We start from the raw sequence: 14226 nt of genomic DNA on the forward strand, positions 1-14226 counted from the left end.
TGGGATAGGAACAAAAAACTCCTTCCTATTGGGATTTCACAGTTATCCTCATTTACGGGTCAGGACTGGTTCCAGTCAGGTCTCTTACCGCATTCTTTTGCAGATTGGAAGACTGCGGGATTTAAAAGGCCTCATGATTTGGTAGACAAAGGGATGATACGAGACAAACTATATTTTGATCAGAAAATTGGAAAACAGACACCGTGGTTTCAATATCTGCAGTTGAAAAACCTCACTGAACATCTCGCCGAAATGGGCACGTTTCGGAGAGAACTGACGGATCTGGAAAAAGTAATCAAACTTTATCCCGCTCATCCGAAGGGAACACTGTCGAAATTATACAACGTGATACTCCTTGGAGAAGGCCACGCGAGACTCAAATTTCAGCTTCAATGGGATGAGGATCTATCGGTTTGCTGGAACGGTGCAGATTGGGACAGTGTGTGGTCGTCTCCAGCCAATCTATCTAATATCTTCAATATCCGGTTACAGTTTTTTAAACTTTACTCCAGATGGTACTTTACCCCGCACAAACTACAGAAAATGTTTCTACATACTGACCCGCACTGCTGGAAGGGGTGTGGGGGGATCGGTACCTATTTACACTGTTGGTGGGACTGTCCTATAATCAGTAAATTTTGGGAAGAGATCCGGAAAGTGATCGTGGAAGTAACTGCGCTTAACCTCATTCTCAATCCAGAAGCTTTCCTACTGAACCACTGGTCATCTGACATAGATCCCAGAAATAGAGAAATAATCTCCGTACTCCTGGCCACGGCTCGCCTGACTATTGCTTCATGTTGGAAATCTACAGCACCCCCAACGCTAAAGGCATGGTATGAAAAAGTCTGGGAACACTTTGTGATGGCGAAGATCACTGATAAGATACACAGAGCCCAAACCTCACAACCTTCCTACTCCAAATTTGAAGCAACATGGTTTCCAATCTTTTCTTATCTTACTGCGCATGATATTTTACCTACAAATGCTCACTTTCACAAATGGATCTTAATGTAACATCTTTTTTGTAGTCTTTGAATAGTGCAACATTCACTCCTTGCAATGTTTAGGTTAAATAGATTTTGGAGTATCATATGAAACCCTTGGGTGGGATTAGGTGGGTCAGTTTTTTCGATTGTTTTTGATCTATGTACTGGAAAGGCATATGTTTGTTATTGTATTTCTATATTTGAAAACTGCTTTGTGAAAGTTATTTTGAAAAATAATAAAAAACAATGAACAAAAAAAAAAGAGTTTTTAGAAAGCAGGTGGGTGGGGCCAGGTAGGGCTTTTGCCCAGCAAAGCTCTTGATTGGCTGTGCAGATTTTTAAAAACATTGCTTTGGCAGCAGTTGCCACCACAGCACAATGATCTTCACGTGTGACTAGAGTAAGCTGCAGTTAACACTTTGTGACTGGCTCTGCCTTCTGTGGCAGCCAATTTCTGGCTGTACCCTCCACACTGTGTCAGAATTCCAAAAGTGCCTGCATGCTCAAAAAGGTAGTGGTTAGCGTGTCAGACTAAGATCTGAGAAACTTAGTTCAAATCGCCACTCTGCTATGGAAGCTTGCTGGGTGGCATTGGGCTAGTCAAACGCATTCAGCCTAACCTAATTTACAGGGTTATCATGTGGATAAAATGGAGGAGAGAAGAATTATGTGAGAACAAAATGGAAGACAGGAGAATCACACAGAGAGAGAGAGAGACATATGGGGGGAGAGAGAGCTGAATTGCCATAAAATATACATTATCTTATTCAGGTGAAAGACCAGAAAAAACACACACTTACATTACAGGAAAATAATGCTTATCTCCATGTCACATATCTGCACTGAGCTAAAACAATCTCTTCATCAAAACTTCCCGTCTATTTCTTTAAAACTCATGTGAAGAAGTTCCAGTTTTACTTGTTAATATGAACCATAGGGATGGGCACAAACTGGCTGATGAACTAATGTTCGTCATGAATTTTGTCTATTTGGGGTTTGCGAACTGGAATTTGTGAACTGAAGAACCGGAATGAACTACCATAAATTTTGACACCATTTGTGGTGGTTCATGGTGGTTTGTGAAGAACTCTTCAGGAGAAACAGCTGAGCAGCTGGGAACTCCCCACCACTCATCTGATTGGTTTAAATGGCTCCCAGCCATTTAAACCATACTTTTAGCTGTACACAGCTTTTTATGGGGAGCAGAAAGTAGGGCCATATAAATGGTCCTGCTTTCTGCTTCATGAGGAAGCCTGAAAGTGACAGCTGAGCTGGAAGGGAGAGACTTCTCTGTGCCAGTCCAGCTGTCTCAAGATTGCTCACACAGCCCATTTCTAAGGACTGTGCCAGGCACCTCAAGCTGGTGCAGAGAAGTCTCTCCCTGCCAGCTCAGCTGCCTCAGGGTACTTGGTGCACTTTAAATGGGCCGCATGAGCAGACCTGAGACAGCTAGGATGACATAAAGAAGTCTCTCCCCACTTGTTCAGCTGCCCTGGGCTGCCTGGTGCAGCCCCTTTAAAAGAGCTGCATGAGCAGGCCTGAGACAGCTTGGCCAGCAGACAGGAAGGGGGTGAAGTGCCTTCCTGGGGGCATTTTCCCTCACACCTTTTTGCTGGCTGCAGCCAACAGACAGAAGGGGGTGAAGTGCCCCCTGAGAGGAGGAAAGCCATGGCAGCAGAAAAGAGGGGTGAAATGCCCCTGGGAGGAACTTTACCCCATATTTAACCCTCTGATTTTGCCCTCCCCCTACTTCAAAACAGCGGGTAGCAGAACTAGAGAGTTTAAATAGGCCGGAGCCATATAAACTTATCAACTGAGCTACAGAAGCACAACTCAGCTGTTTCATTGAAATGGCTCCAAGCTATTTAAACCCCTGGTTTCTGCTCCCCCACTTTCATGGGGAATAAAAGGCAGGGTTTAAAACTTTGAATAGTTCATGAACCTATATGAATGGTTCAGTTTGGGACCAGCATATCTGTTTGGTTTCCTTCATGGTTTGGTTTGTATTTCAGCCATGAACCACAAACTGAAGCACAAAAATGTGGTTCGTGCCTATCCCTTATGAACTAGTGGACAGAGTGTCAGGAAAATCTGGATTCAAATTCCCAATAGGCCATGGTGTTCATGGGTTGTCCTTGGTCCAACTGCTCTCATTTAGCCTTGCTTCTCCCACAGCATTGCTTTGAAGGCAAAGTTGAAGGGGAGAATCGTGCAAACTGTCCTGAACTAGTTGGATAAATGGAGGGATTCAATGTGACAAATCAGTAGAGTATAATCAGATCTCTTCTAATGTCTAATTTCTATTACTTTTCAAAACTATTTGAAACCCATTCCTGACATTCTGTACAGAGCATGTGTGGGTTTTTGATGGGCACTGAACGTCATTTATTTATATTTATTTATACCCCACCATTCTCCCCAGTGGATTGAAGCAGCTTACATCATTTTCTGCACCTCCATTTTATCCTCATAACAACTCTGTGAGGTGGGTTAGCTAAGAGTGTGTGACAGGCCCAAAGTTACTCAGTGACTTTCCATGGCAGAACAGGTATTTAAACCTGGGCCTCCCAGATCCTAGTCAGATACTGCCTGTCCTTTTTCTTGTTCTCCTTATTTTATGATTGAATACAGAACTAATCCTAGAATAATATATTAAGCATTCAGCATGCTTTCTTAAAAGTCACTAGCAGCATAAAAAAGTATATAGGCCCTCCTGAAGACTGTGCTTCTCCAAACCTGAATGGGATGTTTTCTGTCAATAACTAATCCAAAATAGGGTTACCAGCCATCCCATGAGAATCCTAGCAGCTTTTTGTAGGCAGATTCTGGTGAGGAGAAGTGTCAGAAATGTGATGTCATTTCAGGAACATCACTACATCCTCAGTGCTCTAGGAATTCCCCAAGAGATTCGGGAAATGCCTAAATGGATGTACCAATGCCACTCTTGTGGTTCTTTTTTATTATTAAATAGATTTTTATTAAGTTTTTAGGATAAACTGGAATAGGAATGGGAAAGGGGGCAGGGGCAGGGGGAAAAATTAAACTAATAATTTTCTACATGTAACTTTCCTCTACTTGTCATTTCAAATTATACAGAGATCGACTGCGAGGTTTAAGAATTCACAAAAGCTTCTTGATACTATGATATTAGGAAGTTTGTATCTTTATATTTCTCTCTTATCCAACTATAAAATTGAGTCTATAATCCAACAGAATCTTCTTCCATTTGCCCTTTCAACATCTAAGTCAATTTGTCTATTTCTGCACTTTCCATAATCTTTCCCAGTAGATCATGTTCAGAAGTTCTGTAGAGTAAGGGCAGGAGCCAGAGCAATTGGCAACCTGGAACCCCAATGGAGAAGGATCCCATCCAGGTAGAAATATGCACAGGCTACAAGGAAATCTCTAGGCCCTGATATGATCCTGATTATGTCATCTAAAGAAAGCTGGATCCTAGCAGTTTTCAGTGCTTCTCCTACCACTGCCTTCCTGATGTCATACTGTTTCTACAGAGCTCCAAGGCTTCTAGGCTGTGGCCCTTGTCTGATGATTTATTTAGTATTACACTGAGGTCTAGAGACTTTTCAGGCCTATTTTGTGGTCAACACAGAGACTGTGAAATGGCAATGAAAAACAAATGGATCCCACACAGAGATCTAAAACTAACCTGGACAGATCTGGAATTAATCACCAGTGAAATTACAGTGGAACTTAATGTACTCTGGCTTGTGAAATTCTTGCAGGACTGTGTTCTGACTAGAAGAAATATATGGAATATTCTACAGAAACATAATCTCATTTTTTCTAAGGTCAAAGGATTACTTCTCTTTAAGGTATCTAAATGTTCAGTTTGTGTGTGTCATCTGCTCTCATCTAAACCCACCAATGCTCAAATGTCCAATTACAGAAAAGCAACCTTTGGACCTTTTTAGAAAAATTCATCATCCTCTGCATTGTCATAGGAACTAGCACATTGCTCTGGAAAAGTCACATTCTCTGTGCAGCACTGCAGATGTATTACTTTTTAAAGGAGTCCTAATGAAATGCTAGGCACATACATGTAAAAATGTAATGCATGAACTTGTCATATACATCTTTGAATTAGAAAGGGACCGTTCCAGGGAACAGGAATTGACTGTAATTCCCTAGCAAATGTATATTTTAAATGTGTATTTGATGGCAGATGCTGATTTACCATTGGTCAGAGTAGGCTAAGTTTCAGTAACATATCTATAAATATAAATACATGTTAGTGGAAATAATGAACAGTGGTGATCTGTGTAATTCAGCTTTTGAATATTTAAAAAACCCTTTCACGTGAAAGTGTTCATGAACAATGAAAGGAATGAGGTCTGCTTAGTATTTGTTCTGATTATCTGTCAGAAAATGTTACTTTTACAGAAAGTTTTAATGCAATTACTGCTTTCACGTTTTCTACAAAATTTAAGGCATATATTGTAGCCACACAGTCTTCCTGTGAGATTGAAAAGACATGTTTTGCAATCTTTACTCAGGAAAATTCAAAAATATTGATTTTAATGGGAGTTGCTTGTGTTGGAAGGCTTTGACAAGGAAAAACTTCAAAAGGAAATAATTTAAATTGGTGAGAATTTTTTGTCAAACCCTCATTATGATGTCCTAGTTTGCTTTAATTAGCACTGCGGTTATTATTAACCAAAGTAGAGTGTTAAATTCGTTTAACTGCTGCAATGATATGTTGACATTGTTTTTTGTTTCTTTTCCTTGACTATTTTCTGGCTCTCCCATTTCTCTGATGCTGCAGTTGCAAACATACTGTGGCGAGAGGAAGGTACTGCAGTGAAATTGTTTTGTTGTAGTGATAATGTGCTTGTCTGCTTTAATAATTCCATAACAGGCCATTTTCCACTAACTTGCCACTAACCATAGGGGTCTCTGGTAGGAATACCAGCATAATTTACAGACAGACCAATACAAAAATTAGTAAAATATAGTACAATAGTGATCTGCATTTTTCAGGGGGGGGGGTGTTAAGTTTTTTTCCATGCCACAAAATAGGTATTTAGAAAGTTAATATCAAAATTAATGATAGATTACAAAATGTCTAATATTTAATAAAAATGCTATCATAGTCATAATTCAGTGTGTTTTAAGTGAATTGCAAGTACATCATGCCCTTATTTACACATAAAACTTCCAGCTGTAATTTATTCTTATTCACTATTTATACAGTTGAGTTATTTCCTAAGCCAAATTCTTCAGGGACAATCTTTTCCTAGATAAATATGTTTAAAAGCTCCTGTACGCCTTCCTTTAAACATTGCTAACCCTTCCCATTTTATTATATTTGACACTTGTGCATTCAGCTGGATCAGAATTATAATAAACCCTAGATTTGCAGATGTTATATGAATTGTAGCTTGTATACTAGTTGAAATAACCCTAAAAACCTTCTTAGAATCAGCTGAGGGATCCATCATATGCTACTACAGTGCACAGAAGATATTTTTCCATGTCTTTAGCTAATGCCATCATGGTAACATTTGAAAAACCATGTGGATGGAAGAGTTTGCATGGGTTCTTCTCAGCTAATTGTAATTTGGAAAGGAAGAGGACAAGTGGATGGGAAGACCCACATGACTGGCCACGCTTATGTTGCTCCAGTCTTTCAGACATGACTTTAGAAGAAGAAGAAGAAGAAGAAGAAATTGGATTTATACCCTGCCCTTCACTTGGAGTCTCAGAGCGGCTTACAAACTCCTTTCCCTTCCCCTCCCCACAACAGACACCCTGTGAGGTGGGTGGGGCTGAGAGAGCTCTGACACAAACTGCTCTTTTTCAAGGACAGCTGTGCCAGAGCTTATGACTGACCCAAGGTCACATCAGCAGGCGCAAGTGGAGGAGTGGGGAATCAAACCCGGTTCTCCCAGATTAGAGTCCGTGCACTTAGCCACTACACCAAACTGGCTCTCTGTAGTTCAGTGGGATGTTGCTTGCATCCCACTGCAATAACTTATGGAGCCATGACCAGGTGGGTTGTGGAGATCCCCTGGAATAGTGACTGATGTCCAGAATACAGAGATCCATTCCCATGGAAAAAATGGCCACTTTGAAAAGCGGACTCTGTGGCATTATACCCCACTGAGATTCCACCCCTCCCCAAGGCTCCACCTCCAAATCTCCAGGAATTTCCCAACCCAGAGTTGGCAACCCTAGCCATGTGTTAAAACTTTGTGTTCAAATGTGGCATGTGATTGAACTAGACTTGTGCACGTTTTCTTTATCAATGACAATAATTACTAAAATAGGGTGTTTTGTAATCATAATTAATATGAAATAGACAAAGTCCCCATCTAAGCAGACTATAGCAACAACAAAAAGTTTTTCTTTCATTTTGTTCTGATTTGTTTCATTATTGCAGTTTCTGACTCCTATTGGTTTCACTTTTACAAGACAGCCGGCATTTTTCTAATAAGGGAATAGAGAACACAGTGTTCCTGAGTGGGAGGGAGGAGAGAGGCTCTGGGCTTTCTTGATTAACTGCAAGTTGTAGCCCCTAGCATTATATAGCTGTGGGAGGTATTCCAGTCCTAGGATGGAACTTTGCCTTTCTCTTCCCTCCCCAATGCCTGTCCTGTTGTGGCAGATTTTCCTTTTCAATCTGCACTTCTTTGCCTACTTGCTGCTCTTCCACTGTTATGCCTCATCCAAGCAAATTGACCTCAGGGTCCTACTGCTGCTGCCCTCCCTCCCAAATGCCTTCCATTCCTTGTGTCATCAAATGCCTTTGCCTTGTAGGGTTGCCAAATTTAGATCGTCCGGGAGCGGGGGGCTCCCGGACGATCCCGGGCACGTGCGCGCATGTCACCCGGAAGTGACGTCGCACGCTGGGGGCGGGGCCACGCGATTTGAGGGGAAAACAAAGAGTTTTCCCCCCCCGGCTGCATTTGGCAGCCCTATTGCCTTGTCAGTCCTCCTTTTCCTCATGCTACAGTTCTTCAAGCTCAGTGCTGTCTGTGCTTAAGTGTTTTGAATTTTTTGTATCAATTATCCGATAGACTTTAATGCTAAACTTAGGTGCCTTGGGGAGGGCTTGATACGATCTGCCTGAATTTGGCAATGTGAGTGCCCTCAAGGGATTCTACAATCCCCCTGAATTTTGTCCAATTTGGATGGAAAACAATGAAAGGCAGGGTCTTCTACTTAAACCAGTGGGAAATAGTAACAAAAATAGAATTATGAACATGAAACAACAATAATGAAGGAAACAATTATGAAACACACCCCAACAACTAAACAATCCCTTTCGGAATTAATAACACAAAAGAAGCAAAATAAACTCCCATGCACAAGTCTAGAATAAACATGACCATTTGGCACAAACTGCCTATCTGAGCTTCACGTATATTTGATTGTTGCGCCATGCACTAGGTCTTAAACTTTATTAGTTTTACACAAATAGAAATTAAATCGGGTGGGGCATGTCCTGATTTGGTTTCCCTTTCAAAGACTTTTGTAGTGGTGGTAAATTAATCACTGGGCTTTATAAGCTTTGAACAATTAAAAATTGCCCCAAATTGATGAAGTAATCATTCTGTACAGAATGCAATAAGGTCTCTGTGAGTAGCATATGATCCTGCCATTTTGTCTCTTGGGGATGTAATTCCTCTGCTTTGCAGTGAACACCAAAAAATGAAATATTTTTGAAATACCTTTGAGAAAATAAGGATGCACTATCTTGTAATGACCAAAGTTTCTTTTGGACTGTAGTGGTATTCTGATGCTTTAAGAATTGTGTGTTTCAAGTAGGGATGCCAGCCTCCAGGTGGGTTGTGGGGATCCCCCAGGAATACAGCTCATCTCCAGACTTCAGAGACCAGTTCTCCTGGAGAAAATAGATGCTTTGGAGGGCAGACTGCATTGTACCCCTCTGAAGTCCCTGTCCTCTCCAGGCTCCATCCCCAAATCTCCAGGAGTTTCCCAACCTGGATCTGGCAACCCTACACCCCCCATCCCCCACTGGTGGTCAGAGGGGACCTAGCAACCTTAGTTTTAAGCATCCATATTATATTTATCAGGGTACTGATAATCCCATCCAAACTACATATTCTAAGAATGGGAAGGGAGTGACTGAAGTTGCTTTAAATGGAAGTTATTGCACTAAACCAATGTTCATAGTTACAATTACTATATTTGGTGAATAGATGCTATGACTGGAGTCATTACTAATTTTATTAGGCCTTCTGGATTTATTACACCTAAAGGCTTAGAAACATACTCCTGATTACAAATATGCCTCTGATATTATGTCAAAGCAGTACATTTTGTTTGTTTGAATGCAGAGGTCATTTTGGGGGAGAAAACGGGGGATCGCAGTTCCCCCGGGTGAGGTACGGGGGTGGGGCACATGATGAAGCCCCGCCCCCTGCTTCCGGCCGTCCTGCTTCCAGCCCTCGTTCAGCCAGGAGGAGGCAGGAGAAGAGGGGGGGCAAGTTGCTTGGTCCCTGCCTGGACCGTTGGGGGTGGGGTGTGTGGCCTTATGACACACTTTCGGTGATGTCAGGGGGTGTGGCCTTATGACACACTTCCGGTGATGTCAGGGGGTGTGACATATGCTAATGAGTTATGTTAATGAGTTCCCCTAGCTCTTTTTCTACGAAACGACCCCTGTTTGAATAGGAAAACATCATCATGTCTATAATTCTATTCTCTGCTACACAGTTATATTGCTCAGTTCTCTGATATCAGTAAGAGCTTTCACATAACTAGAGTAAGGAAGATTTTGGTGTCTACTCATAAGAAGTCCATGGCCGAATAAGCAAAAAACAAAAATCTTGTTTAAAGTAATCAGAAGAAAATATTTTAATTAATAAAACTAGGTTTATAAATCTTGTGCAATGCCTGACTGGTATGATAGAGATCATCAGAGCACCAATTCTAATGTTTTCCTTAATGGAAAATTTATAAGCCCATAATATAAACCACTAAATCATAAGTAACAAAAAGTCTACAGATCTGAATGACATAGTTATTAAAATCTGCTTTAGGGCAGGGCAAAGGAAATTGAAATGTGAACATGCATTTTTACTAAAATTATCATAGAGCATAGGATGGTTAATGTGCATGTATCTGCTCATAGGCACAGTTCACAATGATCATGAGGTACTGCATGGTTGTTATCATTTGTTTTAAAATGTCCCTATTTTAAACATCTGCAGAAATGTGCACTCATTGCATCAAGGGCCAAATCCTGCCTTTTCATTCATATAGTCAGTCCCCATTGGAACTTACAAGAACTGTGTACATGTGGCAAGAAGGGATTTTTGTCCACACATGTTGCACATGTCAGTCTAAGATACTTTTAAGCTAAAATACTCCAGTTCTACAGTGGTGAAGATAGTACAGGCTATGCTTTCAGAAAATGCATGATCTCTCACTGCAGCATCACATTTAAGGATCATTGCTTCTAGATCCACTTTGATGCCTTAACTGGGGTATTTCTGTGGTACAATTAAAAGATTAAAGCTCATATACTGAATTCCCATTACACAAAAAACATGTTTAGTTACTATTGTCAGGTAATCAACATGGGGAGGGCAGGGGAATCTTGCAAATACACAAATTTTATTGCATAATTGTTCACAGGATCTGTGCTACAGGCATATTTGCTCTATCATATGACACATTAATTAAATCAACAGAGCAAGCAAGCAATTCATTTATTCTGCAAAATACATTTTCTTTATTAACTGTCTAGACACAACCCAGCTCATGTTAAGCACTTTTAAGGACAGCATTGTTCAATGGGAGCTCTAGCATACTCTTCACTGTCTCCCTCTGGAATAGATGGGAATGAAAAGTGATTAACTTTGGTGGAACTTTGCCTTTTGTGATTAATGTCCTCAAGTAACTTTTCAGCCCAGATCAGTTAGATCTGAACAGATTTAACATTCACATGCAAAAGATGAGATGCTTTATTTAACTAAGGCTTTATATACCATGGCAAAACAACAACAACACAATTTCTCAGTAGCAGAACTATGGATGTTTGGCAGATGAGTACACTATCAACATTATTAGGGGTGACATTGGCCATTATAATAATCTATTTATAGAATATCTAAATGTGAACAAATGAAAGAAAAGACCCCCGGTATGGCATACAAGCTATTCATTACTGCTTTTGCATGTAATGGAAAGTGGACTATTAATGTTACAGAACATTTCTGACTAAGCAGAAATGTAGACTACAATCTCATATTTGAAATTCGTTGGCAGGCTATTTTCATAAAGCTTCTGGAATGCCCTAGTTTTGATAGATGAGTGCTATTGCAATGCTAAACGAACCCACATTTGTGAATTACAGTTTGCAAAATTTCAAAAATGTCTTTGCTTTGGTGGCTATAAAGATTTCCTCCCAATGGCCATACCACATTATAAGATGTATTTCTTGGAACAATGACCTGCACATTTTATTCTGCTTTAATATTGTTTCTGTTTATGTGCATAGATTTATGTACATTTCTTGCACTGGAAACAGATTCTGAAAAATGAAATGAATAGCAAACTGTTTCTAATAGGAAAGAAAGAGTCATGTGTTTTTGGTGGGAATGTTATAAAACACATGATCCTAAATAATTTACTTGAATTTATTACTACCACCAAGGCAATGCATTTTTGAGCCTATCTGTACCTCCCTCCTCACACCTTGAAGCCCGACTTGTGACATGAACCTGGACTTTGTGAATGCACCACAAGCATCCCAATTACTAGTTTTGTTTTGTTTTTAAATGGTGTTTTGTTTGTTTAGCCTGAATATTTGTTTTCAGACTTAGGAAGTTATGCCATGTTTTCCCCTGCTCTCTCTCTTCTTTTTTCTCTTCAAGGCCTTAGTGTGGGAAACATGTTCTACATCTTTGCTGATGATGGTATCACAATAATTCAGCCAAATGACTGTGAGATCCAGAGACACATCAAACCAAATGACAGAGTTTTTACCAGTTATGTAAGTTTGTGATTTTTCCCCCCTTGGTCTTGTTATATAATTGGGGAAAGTGTACTGGGAAAGCAGAAGAAAAAAGTTACAATGGAAGTGAAATGGAAATGTAGAGAAGGAGGCTTAATTTTTTAAATATACTATTAAGAGGAGTCTTGGAACTGCACAGAACCCCATTGCCATAATACTAATACTAAGCATTTGTTTGGCACTTTGGGGTGGGGTTTTTTTTGGGGGGGGTTGTATTTTTATATGTGTTTGTGTGTATGCGTACTTGTGTGTGTGCCCCTGGAAGATTTTCCCGTCAAAACACTGTTCACCACTCTGACTGAGCAGCCTCTTAGTAGTGTGTTTGAATTATAAACTTATAATGTTCTTTGTGTCCCACCCAGTGTTAAAGAAGTTGAAGTTATTTGGTTTTTTCTCAGGCCAGAGATTTTTATTGTAACACAGCAGGAGGCCTCTTATAAAACCCCTTTGGAAATGGCACTTGACACAAAGTAAAGTTCAAACAAAAAATCGTTGGTTTTATTGAACAGGCACAGTTGTAACAGGAATGGGCAAGAGATGACAAGTTCTTTAAACTGTAGTTCTAACCAAGGCCACTGCTGCAGAGACAGATGTGTGTCTGGGGTGGGGGCTTGACCTGGTGGCTCTCCAGGATCTGCTGGGCCAGCTGCTCAATGAAGAACTCTGCAGTGCCGTTCCTGTTGCTGCAGGTCCACTTGATGCCATGGACTGTAGGAGACAGAAAGCACATGGAAGTCATGGTGACCTCTGGTGACTGGGGTGGGGGCTTGACCTGGTGGCTCTCCAGGATCTGCTGGGCCAGCTGCTCAATGAAGAACTCTGCAGTGCCGTTCCTGTTGCTGCAGGTCCACTTGATGCCATGGACTGTAGGAGACAGAAAGCACATGGAAGTCATGGTGACCTCTGGTGATTGACCCCAACTGGGGTCCTGGAGGATATTCAGAGAGGTGGCTGAATAAAGCCTGCCACCGCCTCCTGACTGCTAAAATCTGCCTCACAAAACATAGCAACTAGAACTATACACAGTATTCTAAATATGGTGGCACCATGGAGCTGTACAGGGGCATTGCACGATTGGCCAAATTTACAGAGATCATCCTGTAGCTCTTCACAACGTGCCTGAATTCACAGTCCTGAATAATTTTGTATCTTCCTCAAACTTGGCCTCTCACTACACCACTCACCCCCAGTTCCAGGTCATTTATAAACACCATGTTGTCGTCTTTCGTTTCGTCTCAGTTAGTCATGTGCATAAAGTGACTTTAGAAAGTAATAAGGTAGTAAGATTATTTATCTGCCCTGAGCTGCTCATTCCAAGTGACAGGGCCCAGCACAGGGTGCCCAGTCTGGAGTGCAGGTTCACTACCATGGTCTATCAGACATTTCAGAAACAAGACAGCAAAGGGTTTCGTTTTGTTTTTTACAATTGTGCATCTATGAGAAGAGATCTCTCACCAAAATGTATACCATTAATAAATGCTGAGAGTACTATATATTTGTGTACATGCTCACATATATGTAAACTATCTGGAACTCTCAGCATGCTTGAGCGATGTGGGCAAATCTGTCCTGGGAGACAAAGCCAATAGAACCACTCCCTGGAGCCCTTGCACCAAGTCCTGAGGGGAAGTCTGAGCAACCCCAACCCCAAACAACCTATGCTCTAGCCTGAGCGCAGTTTTCATGGGGGAGGGGAGCTGAATAAGATAATCAAGTTTTTCTGGTGTCAGACCTCTGCTGCAGCATTAGCAGTCAATCATTCTCCCTTGGAGGGCAGGATGCCATCCAGGCAGAGCCTGGCCATCTTCCTCTTTCACGGCATGAAACTCAGCTCCAACCAATATGCCAGATGAATAACAGCTGGAGGATGGGATGGAATTAGGCCCTGATTTCACAGTAACTCTGCAGGATGCAATCTCTACTTTTCCATTCCATTATTACATAGAGGTTGCCTCCAGAACATAAAAAGAAACATTTAAATCCCATTTGAACACAAAAATTTACCTGCCTTATCCTGACCCTTTAATACAGTTCCTCATGTTGTGGTGACCCCCAACCATAAAGACCATTGAAAATTTGTGTTTTCCAATGGTCTTAGGCGACCCCTGTGAAAGGGTCATTCGACCCCCAAAGGGGTTGCAACCCACAGGTTGAGAACCGCTGCTCTAGAACTTCCTCTCTATGGTATACCCAGAGTCAGAAGTCTAGAGCCATCAAAGCTATTCACAGTTC

General features: G+C 41.1%; 1 protein-coding gene across 1 annotated transcript in view; it reads left to right on the forward strand.

Moving 5' to 3' along the window:
- The window catches only part of LOC107126036 (follistatin-related protein 4-like), a 248020-nt gene that overhangs the window by 214649 nt on the left and 19145 nt on the right, over nucleotides 1-14226 (forward strand). Inside the window, exons 8-9 of the mRNA XM_015429530.1 lie at nucleotides 5773-5799; nucleotides 11855-11973. Coding sequence (XP_015285016.1) covers nucleotides 5773-5799; nucleotides 11855-11973 — 146 coding nt within the window. The remainder of the gene's footprint in view (nucleotides 1-5772; nucleotides 5800-11854; nucleotides 11974-14226) is intronic.

This window comes from Gekko japonicus, unplaced genomic scaffold (genome assembly GCF_001447785.1).
Source record: "Gekko japonicus isolate JY-2015 unplaced genomic scaffold, Gekko_japonicus_V1.1 scaffold304, whole genome shotgun sequence".
NCBI classification, from domain to species: Eukaryota; Metazoa; Chordata; class Lepidosauria; order Squamata; family Gekkonidae; genus Gekko; species Gekko japonicus.